This window comes from Mus musculus, chromosome 2 (assembly GCF_000001635.26).
Source record: "Mus musculus strain C57BL/6J chromosome 2, GRCm38.p6 C57BL/6J".
Lineage (NCBI taxonomy): Eukaryota > Metazoa > Chordata > Mammalia > Rodentia > Muridae > Mus > Mus musculus.
This window is the reverse complement of record NC_000068.7, coordinates 77,192,690-77,206,525: the sequence shown is the minus strand read 5'-3', so window position 1 is coordinate 77,206,525 and position 13,836 is coordinate 77,192,690. Positions and strand designations below refer to the sequence as shown.

Genomic DNA, 13,836 nt, shown 5'->3' with positions numbered 1-13,836 from the left:
ACCCCAGTGTAAATATGTGATTCCAGATGAGACGTTTACTACATGTGATTTTTTAAATATTTAATAGATATTTAAATAGAACTTAAATGATTTAAGTTATAAACATTCGGAGAATTCAGGAATTTGGGGACGGGAAGCTAATGAGAATGAAAATCTTAAAGCTTTTGGTTATTCTCATCTTACCTTTTCATTTGTAGGTTGTGAACTGGCTTGAAGGGCCTGGATCTGAGCAACTGAGAGCACAGTGGGGCATTGGTGACTCGATCAGGGCCTCCCAGGCCCTGCAACAGAAGCATGAGGAGATCGAGAGCCAACACAGCGTGAGTGAGGAGCTTTCCCTTGGCCGTGGCAGCACTAGTAGCTGGGTGGGACTGAGTGCTGTGTGCTGGGTTGCTTCCAGTGTTGGTGTAGGGTATGGAGTGCTTATGTTGAGTGCTTAGAGGTCTGAAAGTGACCTTGATGGCTGAACTATTATCAGTGCCAGTTTGGGCCTGATTCCCATACAGTTCCATTACTTGGTTAAAGAAGCACAATTTGGATGACATTTACAGTGTCAGGGAAACGGCGACTTAAAAATACAGAACCTTTGCCAATAGTTCCTGAGATGGAAACTTCTGGGTTTAATTGTTGTTGTTTCAGCAAGTATTAATCATATAGAATAATGGGTTTCAATTGTGAAATTTTTATAGTTGTATATCAAATGATCATATTCACTTCCCCTTTCAAACCCACAGTTGTTACCACCCCCACCCCATCCCATTTCCCCTGGTCCCTTTCCTTTTTCAAGTGGCATTTCTGTGGTCCTCAGAGAGAGGGCCTTTGCTGCTCTTGCTGCTCTCCTGGGAATATGCAGTGGGATTATACACTAAGAGCCACACCACCGCCATCGTTAAACACAGGAGATCAGGTATACGTCAGGCAATAAATGAATCCCTAAGCTGGTTGTAGAGAATAAGGACTAAAAAGAATTTAAAACGTAAAACTTGGCAAGTGGAGGAGTTCAGTATTGTCTGGGTTCTGCTGTGGGGCAGTCAGCCTGGCTTCAGCGTGGAAGTCACGTTCAGTTTGGGAGGAAGACACTCAGTTTTCTCAAGCCATGACATTTACGTTGATTTTAAGTAGACTTAATTTGCATATTCTTAGAATATCTTCAAAAACTTGTCAGTAATAATAATGTTGGACTCACAAGAAACTTAAAAATGAAGTCCTATAGTTGAAAGCATATATGTTTTAATGCATTTCACAGTTTCCAGCATGGATCTCTCTTTTATGGTTAAATGAAGTTGTTGTGGATAATTTATATTTAACTTATAAGCCCTGTTCCTGAGGTTATAATCTGTTTAATTCTCTTGGTTTTTGTTTTTTGGTTTTTGTTTTTTTTTTTTTACATGTTATAGTACTAACTAGTTTGTCTCTAATTTTGATTTAATTTTTGGTAGTGATTTGGTTTGTAGGAGCTGTATGGATTATTCTGGAATGCATTATTACAGTATAACTGGATTATATAATTTGTTTGCTTATTTAGTTCTTAAAATCAGTATGTGGCATAGAGCATTCCTGACTTTATCTGAAGAGAACTTAATTATGCAAGTGAGGGTTTGTGATGTGAGAATCTGAAGACATTTGTGTTTTGTTATTTAAAAAAAAAACAAGAAAAACACTTATAGGTAGAAAATGGGTTATACACAGACCATGTATAAGTTCACATTGGATTGAAAAACACATTGCATGTTTCATGAAGTGTGGATAAAGGTGCAGGTTACACACAAAGGTATACCTGTGTAACGCTGTCTTTACATTACTTTAAAGAAGCAGTGTACTATGGAGTCTGTGTGCTTCAGCATACTTTTGTGTGCTGAAATGTTTGCAGAACTTCTAAACTGGAAAGGACCCCCAGCTGGGGTGGGGATATCTAGAGGAAGATTCCTCGGTGCAAACACTGCTGACAGACAGACAGACAGACAGACAGACAGACAGACATGCTTTCCTCATATCGTAGTGGATCTCTGGGCTCCATGTGGTCCTATCTGTGTCTTCTCTTAGAGAAGTCACTCAATTTAACGAATAAACCTAAGAGAGAGCGTGTTCTTCGTCATGCCCTAATTCTCATGCTGTTGGTGTTTGCGGACTTGCAGAGACAAATTGACGTCTTCACTCCTAGTCCTGGAGGAAAACACTGATGGCTCCCCACGGATTGCGCTGAAGTCGTGTGTGCTGGTTGGGATTCATTGCATAATTGGGAAGTGTGGAAAGACTGGGTGGGAGTCGGGATTAAATGGAGTCAGCCACAGGTTGGAAACAGCTAAAGCTTGGTGGATGTGGACTTTTATTATTGTGTTGGGTTGCACTTTGATTAGATTTGAAATTCTCCCTTGTAAGGTTTAAAAAGAGGATTGAACTATTTTAACCAGTAGGTGGCACTGCACCGTTGACTTGTGAAAAGGTTGGTTGATAATAAATGTGCTAACTTATGATATTTAAGGTTCTAATATTTAGTATTTTATTCAAGACTTTCTTAACTGAGTGTGGTACAGCATGCACCTATAGAGAATTGCCCTAACTTTGAAGCTAATCTGGTCAATATAGCCAGTTCTAGACCATCCAGGACTACATAGTGAAACTGTCTTAAAATCAACCAACCAACCAACCAACCAACCAACCAACCAAAAACCCAATAACAAAATTGAAACTCTTGTTTGTTCTTTGTAAATAAGATCCAACAGCTGGAAGCATTTATTGGTGTTTCTCAGGTCTTGTGAAGTAATGGCAAAATTTAGTATTGATAGCTAACAAAGATAGAATTTAGAAATGTTTAGTATACTATTTGCCTTAAATTACAATGTCAAGCATTAAATTCAAACTTCACATAAAAGCATAATGGAGAATTAAAACTACAAACTCAATACGTTTGGCTGTTTAGGATTAGTATAAAGAAGAATGAAACTTCTACTAACACGCAGCTCTTTGCAAGGGATATGGTGTAGAAATTCATTTAGCTTTTTAGTACAACAGAGAAAATAGTAAGGAATGTGATGGTGGTTATAGAATCTGATAACAAATTTTAAAATCTTTTAGTTAAATCTTGGTGTGGTGTTGCATACCTAAAATCTCAGAACTTTAAGGCAGGAGAATTACAAATCGGAAGACTCAAAACATTAAAAAAATTTTTTTTAAAAATTAGTTCAATAAAAGTCTTTTGTAGGTTGGTAGAGGCAACTGAAGCAGGAAACCTGTGGTAAGCGTATGGAGTGTGGTCTGTGAAGCCTGTTTAGCATTCTGTCAGGATCCTGGCCATAGAGGCCACATGTATGGCCTGGTGTGTACCATCTGATAGGAACCAGTAGTACATTTCCTCTTGATCCATCCTATGTGAGAGTCACCTTGGTAGCCTGACCTGGCCCTGTTTCTTTCATTTACATTGGGATGCTTTTCTTGGTACAGCTGTTGTAGATGTTCAACATTCCAGCAACACCCCACTGTCCAAACACTGGCAGCTAAGACCTTAAGTCTTGGTGCTGCAGAGAAGACACCCATGCTCATTGTCTGACTGTCTTGTGCTGCAAAGAAAACACTCATGCTCATTGGCTGACTGTCTTAGGGCTGCACACTCATTGACTGACTGTCTTAGCGCTGCAAAGAAGACACTCATGCTCATTGGCTGACTGTCTTAGCGCTGCACACTCATTGACTGACTGTCTTAGTGCTGCAAAGAAGACACTCATGCTCATTGGCTGACTGTCTTAGGGCTGCACACTCATTGGCTGACTGTCTTAGTACTGCAAAAAAGACACTCACACTCATTGGCTACTGTATCTTTGTTCAAGCCCCAAATCTTGTGCTTTTTCAATTCACCATACTTAATCTTATTCCATATAACAGATGTATAAGCTGGATAGATCAGGTGAATGAAAGGCAGTCTGCTCACCTAAGGGAACATACACCATACTCCCCTCTGTTGTAGGAATAAACACTTTAATTGACCTTCAGTGCATATTATAGACTATCCCGGTCTCCATGACTCATCCTAGACAGGCCAATGTATCTTTAGGACAACCTCAGTTATAGAAATCAATAAAATCTGTATCTCTAATCAAGGTATTAATTTTTGAGACACAGCAGTTCTTGTGTTATATTTACATCCTTGGTGAGATATACCTTGTATACCCTGGGGCCCCACAAAAGAGTTTAAACCTTCTGATGAGCACCAAGCGAAGTGAAGCTTGAAGTTCTCAGTGAAAAATTATTTTCTAGAAGGCTAACCCCTTAATGTATTGTTTTGCTTAAAATCATTGCAACTTCTTTTTCAGGAAGTAGACACATTTCTTCAGAATACTAACTAAATTTCTAAGTGCTATAAATAAGGCAGTGAAATCACAGTCTATTTGGGAACATGACATCAATTTTCTCTGAGATTCCTTTCACATTAAAACAGCCATTCTTGGGCTGGTGAGAAGGTGCCTGCTGCCAAGCCTAATGAGCTGAGCTGTGTCAGAGGTACTCATGTGGTGGAAGGAGAGAAACTTCTCCTGAAGGTTGTCCTCTGACCTGCCCCCATGCTGCACATTAGCACATAAGACACACAGTGTAAAATAAGATGTTGACATCTACTCTCCATTAGCCATCGCAATAACTTTTTATTTGTAAAATTCCTTAAAAACTAATTATGTTTCTAACATAACCAATAAAATAGGAAGACAATTCTTATCACCACCATTAATGCAACAGTAACTTGACCTCAACAGTTTTGACAGTCTAGGCATAGAGATCTTTGTTGTGTGGCTTCTCATATGTATTACTGCTGTGTGTTAGTCATGCTAACCCAAACATTTCCAGACATTTGCAAAAAATCATCTCAGGTAGGTATACTTAATTTAATACCAAGTCTGAAATGTCTATTATATTTTTTATATTTATTCAGTGTGAGTTAATTGTGTGCATTGTTCTGAATTCTTGAGTTGTAGCAAAGTCTTGCCATATAGAATTTACAGTTAAGTCAGGAGCGATGGGGAGTAGAGAGCAATGAAGAGGTGTGGTATTGAGGCAAGGCCTCTCTGAGGAGATGGCACTCAGTCCCTGAGCCTTGAAATGTGGTGAAGGAGGAATTCAAGCTCACACTCTGTGCTGGAAGCTGCTGCTGCAGAAACATGATGGAGGTGGGATGTCGGTGTTGCCAGGGAACGGGGGAACAAGGTGCAGGCAGAGGCCCAGTGCTGAGGGCGAGTCTGCACAGGACTGTAATGCCTTTCAATCTGTAAGAAGCACTTTTTGAGCATAGACTAGTGTGGAGTTTGAGGTAATAAAAATGAAAGAGTAGAGACTACGAAAGGAGGGAGGCAGCAGACTGATGAGCTGTTGAGTCATGGGGTGGAGCCTGGGGCCTGGCTGGTGGAGGAGCTAAGCCTTGGAGTCTCTGGTGGGTGTGGCATGGTTGGTTTCAGAAGAATGGTAGTGCAAAATTAGGGCAAACTTCTTAGGAGAAATTTGATTAGGAAAAGTTCAAAAGTTCAAAAGAGAATAGTAAGTGAGATAAAATGAGTATTGAAAACCCCTAGAAGAAAGGTGTGTGTGTGTGTGTGTGTGTGTGTGTGTGTGTGTGTGTGTGTTAGTTATAGACATGCATTTGTGTACAGGTGTGTATATATGTTCAAGTTTGTGTGTGCACATATACATGTATGTGTGATTTAACTTAAAACATTAAGGTATAGAAAACCTAAAATGTGCTTTTAAATATATTTCAGCTGATGTACATGCGGATGAAAGTAATCCAATTGAAAAAGCTTTGGTGGGTGATACAGACAACATAACTGCAGAGGCAAAGCTCTGTGTCTGCAACAGTGGACTGGCTGCAGAGTGCTGGACCCAGCTGCTCATAGGGTGCAGGGCTTTGTGTCTGCAGCAGTGGACTGGCTGCAGAGTGCTGGGCCCATCTGCTCATAGGGTGCAGGGCTGTGTGTCTGCAGCAGTGGACTGGCTGCAGGGCGCTGGGTGTGGCGGCCCACAGGGTGCAGGGCTCCAGAATTGCTCACAGGTTCTCATGAGATGCTTCTGGTTCTTCCAGTGAAGCAAGGAGTAATATCTTAGGAACTGTATGTTCTCTCTCAGCCTGCTTATGGTCAGTAAGTGGGAGGCAAGTGTGTGTGCAGCGTGTGAAACAGAGTGTGAGATCATGAGGGGAAACAAGATAAGATGCATGTAATGCAGCGGTGGAAAGGAGAGTGCGAGCAAGCGCGTGTTTTGGGGGAGCACAGGCACAGTGCCAGAGATGTATGGAAAAAAGAGGAAAGAAGAGTAAAACTAATTTTTCTTTGAAAATGACATTTCAGAATAAGGCTTAATAGGTTTTTTTCTAAATAATAAAACTTTGAAGTCTTTGATATGATCAAGGCACAGAGTAAGATATGTAAACGCATGTATCCTGCCATTCACTACCCAACAGTGTGGAGTGGGGGCAAGCATTGAAAATGTATTTTCCTTTATGTTGCATAAACATTGACTGAGCAATGTGACGTTGGTAAGCTATAGAATCTGTGGAACATCATTGTGTTATGTGTTATGCTACTGACCACAGTTGTATAGCACATTGCTGTAGTACCATAGTCACATGAGCTGGTATAGTTGCAGTAGGCAGAGAAGCCTGGTTCTAGGTTGTGATAGGTACATGTATAGAAAGAAGCCTGTATGGGTCTAAATGGAAGTAGTGTGAGTCTGTGACCCAGGATAGAGGGAAGGGCAGGAGGCTGCCAAGCTCTGGGCAGTAAACCTGCTGACATGGGTTGGTGGACCCCATAGAATTGTAATGTTAACATGCTAAAGGCAGACAGTTGGGATCAGTTCTTGGAGGTCAGAGAACAGGATTCATGAAATTGAGGTTTAGGGAGCTGTACAGTAGCAGGCACTCAGCTTTTGTGATGTCTACAATAGGTCAGTAAGATAAAGAGAATAATACAGTTCAGAAGGGAGTCAGGGAGTCACATGAATTCAGGAGTTGGTGTTGGTAGATGTCTACATGGTGGAAATGATGTGAAGAGAAAGCCAAGCCTTTGTGGCATCCCTCTGTGGATAGGGGACCTGAGAAGGCGACATTCAAATTCTGCAGATGCACTGAGGCAGTGCTGAGGTTTGGGGACAACAACAGTCTGGAGGGAATGATGAGGCATGAGCTCACCCAGGTCTTGTGGGATGTTCTTGATAAGAACTACAGTTGGTTTGGGAAAACTCCAAGGGTCCCCGTATTTTCTGAGTGCAAACAGGCTTCCCTTAGAGCAGGGAAGAAGGAAGGGCCACTTAGAAGGCCCAGGAGAGACTGGTTTGTGGCTGATTTGGGGTCACAGTGGAAGGATGTGAACATTCTCTATTTAAATAATTCTGATTTGCGAAAATTTCTGTTTTTCTTCTTGAGAAATTAGAACTAGTGCTCCAGGAGCAAATCTGACCTTTAGATTGCTTTGTGATACCCCTGTTACAGGAGTGGTTCGCAGTATACGTGGAGCTTAACCAGCAGATTGCAGCACTCTTAAACGCTGGAGACGAGGAAGATCTTGTGGAGTTGAAGTCTCTACAGCAACAGCTTAGCGACGTTTGCTATCGACAGGCCAGTCAGCTAGAATTTAGGCAAAACCTCCTGCAGGCAGCTTTGGAATTTCATGGTGTGGCCCAAGATGTGAGTACCTGCTCTGATTCCCTTCCCTGTCTGCAAGTGGGCCAAACAATCTGCACAAAACTTTTGTAGGTTTGCATGCCCCATGATGACTTTTCTGGAACAGTAATTTTCTGGTGGAGGTAATGAAATGAATTTCTTTAATTAAGTTATTTTGTCATTCCGCATGTGATTTGACCTATTTAACTAGAGAATTCCAAGCTAGTAGTTCACTTTGATGGTTTCTCAATACATGTGTTTTGTAACATAGACAGAAATGGAACCATCAATAACTTCTTGCATTCTGCTGACCTTCCTGGTGCATGCATCCGTGTGTCCCATCTTCTAGATAACCTGCTTTCTGATTACTCATCCTTATCTTTTAACTGCATAGTCTTTCCAAGTGTATCTGTGATGACCTCATTAATCATTGACGACTTGAGCTGCTGGTTACATCAGGGTTGTTTCTTTGTCCCTCTGCTTTAGTTGTCTCAGCAGTTGGACGGCTTATTAGGGATGTTGTGCGTAGATGTAGCACCAGCTGATGGAGCATCGATTCAGCAAACTTTAAAACTGCTTGAAGAGAAGCTGAAAAGTGTTGGTAAGCAGATTTTAAAAATGCTGAAACCAAAGAGTTCTTTGTAAAAATATTACCATGGTTAGAGAGTTAATTTATAAACTGGACTAATTATCATTTGCAGTAGACACAGAAACAAAGTATTAAGAGGTTTTATTCCCTTGAAGGGTTATAATTTATGCTAAAGCACTTATTTTCCATTGTAATTGTTCAGTTCTGCCTTCCTTGGGCCTTTACCTTCTGTTACTCAGTCAATCTACAGGTGCTATGTCTTGCATATTCCAGGGACAGCTATGTGTAATGCATGCCGAAACCATATTTTTGAGTGTTCCATGGCAAACCCTGCATGCCCCAAACTGTGTTTTATTCTGTGATTTTGTTATGTTTGTTGCTATATTCTAACCATGAGAAAAAATTAGTTGGTTTGACTCTGCACCTTGTGTCTCCACACTGGGAGTAATCTCAAAGGGAAAGTGTGGTCCAGTTCTATCAATCCACCTCTGACACTTGACATCAGGACCCGTCCCATGTGTGTGCAGTAGGAAACAGTGATCTTCCTAGCCTGAAGTAAGACTGAGAAGGGGCATTTACAGCAGGAGTGAATGGAGAAGACACTGAGCAGGGAGGGAGGTAGTAGAAAGTGATGACATATGATTGAGCCAAATTAATTCATTATGAAAACAACTTCAGGGAATTAGTTTAAAAAGCATTTTGTATTGACGTTTTACTTGCTTACAGCCTTTGTTAATGGATGGTGTGCATAATACTATTTAATATTTCATATGCCAAATGTGCTTTTAAAGTATCAGAAGTTTTCTTGAGCCACACTTTTTCTCAAAAGAGAACTCCTATGCACATGTCTAATTTGGCGTCAGAACATCCTGAATGGTGTTTCCCACGGCATGTGAGCTGCAACTCATAGCTAGCGTTCATCCTTTTATTCTGTTCAAATATTGTGAGAGATTTGGCAATCTCACAAATATTATACAGTTTTAAACAAAATATGTGCACTAGTTCCCTAAAAAATGGAACACAAAAGCAAAAGGAAAAAAAACCAGAAAATAGTATTTGCTGACTAGAGACTCTCATACTTCTCGTTTTCAGCAATAGTCATCTATGCAGATGTGTGCCTTGAAGATTCCATTTAGGGAGAATTTAGCAAAGTGGGAAAGAGTTCCAGTTAAGCCCCATTTAAAGGTTCTGTTGCTTGAGATAGTCAAAGATCTGCCTCCTGGCATGTCCCTGTGTAGAGTCTACATTTAGAACCCATGGCTAGCTGTGGGGTGAAGCACCCTTGTTAAGAGACTCAATCCCGTGTTGTTTGTTTTAGATGTAGGATTGCAAGGCTTGCGAGAAAAAGGTCAAGGTCTCCTGGATCAGATCTCCAACCAGGCTTCCTGGGCCTATGGCAAGGATGTAACTATTGAAAATAAAGAAAACGTGGACCACATACAAGGAGTGATGGAAGACATGCAACTTAGGAAACAAAGGCAAAGTCTCAATGTTAATGTTAAATTTTATGAAGATAATATGACAACAGTTAACTACTCTATATTTTGCAAACTCAAATCTCTTACCTATTATATGCTATGTATAGAGTAGGTTTGAGGTGAGTGTGACAATTTCTGTGTAATTGTTCTGACAACTAATGCTAATTCATTAGATGAAGAGGCATCTCTCCCTTTTACTTGGTTGTAAAGATTTTAGTTATTCTTAGATACTCATATTTGCTTTAAGACGACCTTTTTCAGAGGCGTGTGCTTTTTCTGTCTTCTTAGTTTAGAGTTCTGTTAAGTCTTACCTAGTTGTTTCTGTATCTCATTTTCTTTTTTTTTTAATGCAATTTATTTATTCATCCTTTCACAACTTGGTACACATATAATATACTAAGGACTTTAAATTTTTTTATTTGAATAAATCTGTTTGTATCTCATTTTCTTATGCAGTATATCCAATATTGTGTTGGCTGTAGGATTAGACAGTGGGATGACACCAATTTTGTTTTCCATGATAGACTAACAGGAATTTAAGGCTTTAAGGTCAACTTGTGGGTCATGATCCCTTTGAGGGTCACATAGCAGGTATTTATGTTATGATTCATAACTAGCAAAATTACAGTTATGAAGTAGCAACTAAATAATTTCATGCTTAGGGGTCATAACAATATGAGGAACTGAAAGGGTCACAGCGTTAGGACAGTGAGAACCACTGGTCTAGAGACTCAGTCTATAATAGTGACCTGGAAGTGTTAGAAAGTAAAAGATTAAAATTACAGAGGCAAGAATAGGCACAGATAAGGTAATCTGACATGGTTGTGTGGAATATTGCACACATGCAAACTTAAGTCATAGGAAATTTTACAGAAATTTCCATTCTACATCATGAAGAGTTGCAGGACAGGGGCTCCTTTACACCCTGCCCTCCTGTGGGGTCCTTACCGGTAGCTTTTAGGGTGGGACCGTGTTTGTGCTCTGGCTTCTCTGACACCCTCCTGTCTTCTTACTCCAGCATTGTTTCTGGTCCAGCCTGGTTCTAGCTCCTCCTGTGAGTGCTTAGATCTCCAATAGGAAATATAATAAGTGTCTACCCAGAACTGGCATGGGAGGGCTGCTCACTCTCAGCCCGTGTCTTCTGATGGCCCCACTCGTTCTCAGAGCTCAGCCCTGTGCAGTACCTGAGCTCCTTACTTCTCTGTGTCATTTTCTATCCCTCTATTTTTTTCTGCCCTCATAATCCCTGTCTGCCTTCTCGTTCCAGTGTCAGTAACTTTTAATCACTGTATCTAATAAATGCTCAGTCTCAGAAAAATCAGAATATTTGCACCTGACCTGCTTGATTCTGAATCGCAGTGGACACAGTTGGTGCTGTCTCTTTGAAAGTCAGTGACATCTGTGTCTTATTTCAAATCACCCTCTTGGCTCCATCCCTTTTGGTTTCTCTTTCTCTTGCTAAAGTTGTGACTTCCAGGGCTCACGGGTCTCACTCTCCTCTCTGGATGTTGTTTCTGAGTGTGCCCTGTGTACTCAGGGCTGGCTAGCTACCAAGGGCTCTCTGACTCAGGATACCACCAGAGGACCTCGAGTTGGATGTGGCACATTCCCCTCAAAGCAACTCTGACTAGATCCGATTCCTTTCCCCGCAAGCTTTGCTCTCTTTCCTAGTTTCCTGTTCAAGTTGCTGTCGGCTACCAAATTTAAGATTTATCTCTGAGTCTTTAATGTCCCTGTTCTCTTACACCCAATCAGATGCCAAGGTTTGTTCTTTCCTGCCTTGGGCCTTGCTGCCCATCAGGCTGCTGCAGACAAGAGTAGTCTGCTCACTTACAAGAATCAGATGAAGGGCTGGAGCACTGCTTGCTCTCCCAGAGGTCCTGAGTCCAATTCCCAGCATCCACATGGCTCACAGTCATCTGTAATGGGATCTGATGCCCTCTTCTGGTGTCTGAAGACAGCTACAGTGTATTCATATACACAAGAAAGAAAAAAGAATCAGATGAAACCGTTGACTCTCTTTTATACCTTTACTTTGTCTCTGCACCATTTCCAGGTCTGATCCCCACTACTGCTGTGTCCTGTCCTTACCTTCCATGCATGTCTACGGCCAAGTAAAGGTGTATTTCTGTCGTTGAAAATGGAAAAGGCATCTAGACAACACCCCCTTGGCAGTGGGGTCTGGGCAACATTTACCAAAGGAAAATTTACACTGAGGAAAGTTCTTGCTTCACATTATTAAAAAAACACAGCCAGGTATCAGCTGCTGCTGCAGTGCAGTGAAGGTAGATTATTTTAAAGCGTTTAAACTGTTTTCTTAGAAGACTTCCTCCACTGCCAGAGATCTCAAGGAGCCCCCGGTCCATCGTCTGGAGGCCATTCTTGACATAATTGATGAACTTGGCACCCACTTTGTGATGAGGACCCTTCCTCTCTATACTTGCTTGCAGTGTTGTCTTAATATCTTCTATGGAACTGGGTTCTTTGTTTTTGTTATTTTTTTTCCTTTTGTTTGCTTCAGACTCTTGATCTTTTGATCTTGGTGTTGATGGTTTTAAGTCTTTTCCATTCTTCTTTGATTTTTGTTGTTGTTTGTTTTGTTTCCTGGATGCTGTCCACTGACATGCACAGGCCCTGAACTGTGCACGAGCCTGAAGGCCACAGGTGATGTCATTTAAAGGCCCCAGCTGTGGTTTGTACAGTTGTTTTCACAGTTGCCTCCACTACTTTAGCTACTTTAATTGGAATGCCTTATAGTTTACCAGTGCTGCCTGAGCTGTTTCTGATTCATCTTTAGCCTAATGGTCTAAGCTGTTGTTGATGCTGGTGCTCATTTTCACCATTATCCATCTTAAAGTGAGATTCCTTAGCAGCCTTCCATTCCCAACCACAGCACAGCTTCGGGGCCTCAAGGGTCTGATGCCAGTGTTCAGCCTTCTGTGGGGTGGAGGCATGGACTTCTTGTGACAGATGATGGCTAACTGTGGACTACTCTCGTCAGACTATGTGCTGGATGGAATTACACTGGGGCTGTCTTCTGAGATGAAGCTGTGTCCCTAGGATCACATGGGAGGCCGCCTTCAGCTCTGTAGTCTTAGTGTCTATAACTTCCACAGAATTCCACTTGCTTCGTTTCACGAATAGGTTGTGTTTTTCATGCATCCAGGACTTCCTTATCTTCTTGTTTTCTGTCCAGTGGATGCTTATGCTAGGCAAGTGAGTCACGTGTTCTCTCCACTCCCCACAAAGCTGCTGGGTCTGTAACAGTCTTTATCATCTTACCTATCTAAAATTCATTCCCCAGGAACATTTTCCAAACTGACACTGTGTGCTTTGATAACATACAATTTAAATGTAAGCTGTCTTACTTTCCCAATGACACAAAATATGTTTGCGCTTTTATGTGTCAATTGTCTTTATTATTAATGTGTCTTAGATATTTTGTTTTATATTTTGGAAACAATTATCATTATTTCTCTTCTGTTGCTTGTAGACTTACCTTAAGAAGCTGTATTGTAGCATAGGCTGAGACTGAGAATCTTTACCTAAAAAGTAGTCTGGTGTAAGCTGGTCCTGGGTTATCATTAGACTTCTCAGGACACTGACGGTAGAGCCTGGGGCCTGGTGAATTACTTGTTTCTGATATGTGGGGCTTTATAAGAGATCCCTTCCTTCTTTCTCACGGGACTGTGTGGGAGTGAAGAAATGGATCAGATCTTAGTTACACCAAGACACTGTTACAGTCTGCTCTGTACATTATTTGTGCTGACCACAGTGAGACCAGACTCAGAAGATCTGTGGGCTTTCTTAAAAAGTATACATAAACATTTTAAATTCAGAATTTAATATTATTTCAGCTCATATAATTTGATAAATTAATTAAATTTTCAAGAAACATTATCTTCTAAACTCTTACACTTTTATCTTTGAAGCTAGGTTAATAAAGTTGGCGATGGAAGTTTCTCTGGGTTTTGGTAGACTACTGCATTTATGCTTTGCTTCAATATTTTGCAGAATCCATGCTATCCTCAAGAGGGTTTGTCATTCAGTATCATTCCAGGTATTTTGAGGTCTTGATGTAACATAGATAATAGATTAGATATTCATAAACTTCTGACAAGTCAGTACAAAAT

General features: G+C 40.9%; 1 protein-coding gene, 1 long non-coding RNA gene and 1 pseudogene across 8 annotated transcripts in view; 2 read left to right on the top strand and 1 right to left on the bottom strand.

Annotated features, from left to right (window-relative positions):
• Positions 1-13,836, top strand: part of Sestd1 (SEC14 and spectrin domains 1) — a 100,288-nt gene that overhangs the window by 74,102 nt on the left and 12,350 nt on the right. For all 7 annotated transcript variants that reach the window (XM_030250180.1, XM_017317597.2, XM_030250181.1 and 4 more), the window contains 4 exons: positions 198-320; positions 7,466-7,660; positions 8,123-8,237; positions 9,544-9,703. In XM_030250180.1, the coding sequence (XP_030106040.1) occupies positions 198-320; positions 7,466-7,660; positions 8,123-8,237; positions 9,544-9,703 (593 nt within the window). The remainder of the gene's footprint in view (positions 1-197; positions 321-7,465; positions 7,661-8,122; positions 8,238-9,543; positions 9,704-13,836) is intronic.
• On the top strand, positions 327-6,929 carry Gm35266. Its single transcript, XR_374739.1, has 2 exons — positions 327-907; positions 2,136-6,929. It is a non-coding gene; the product is annotated as a predicted gene, 35266 (long non-coding RNA).
• Gm17898 (predicted gene, 17898) lies at positions 12,026-12,627 on the bottom strand (annotated as a pseudogene).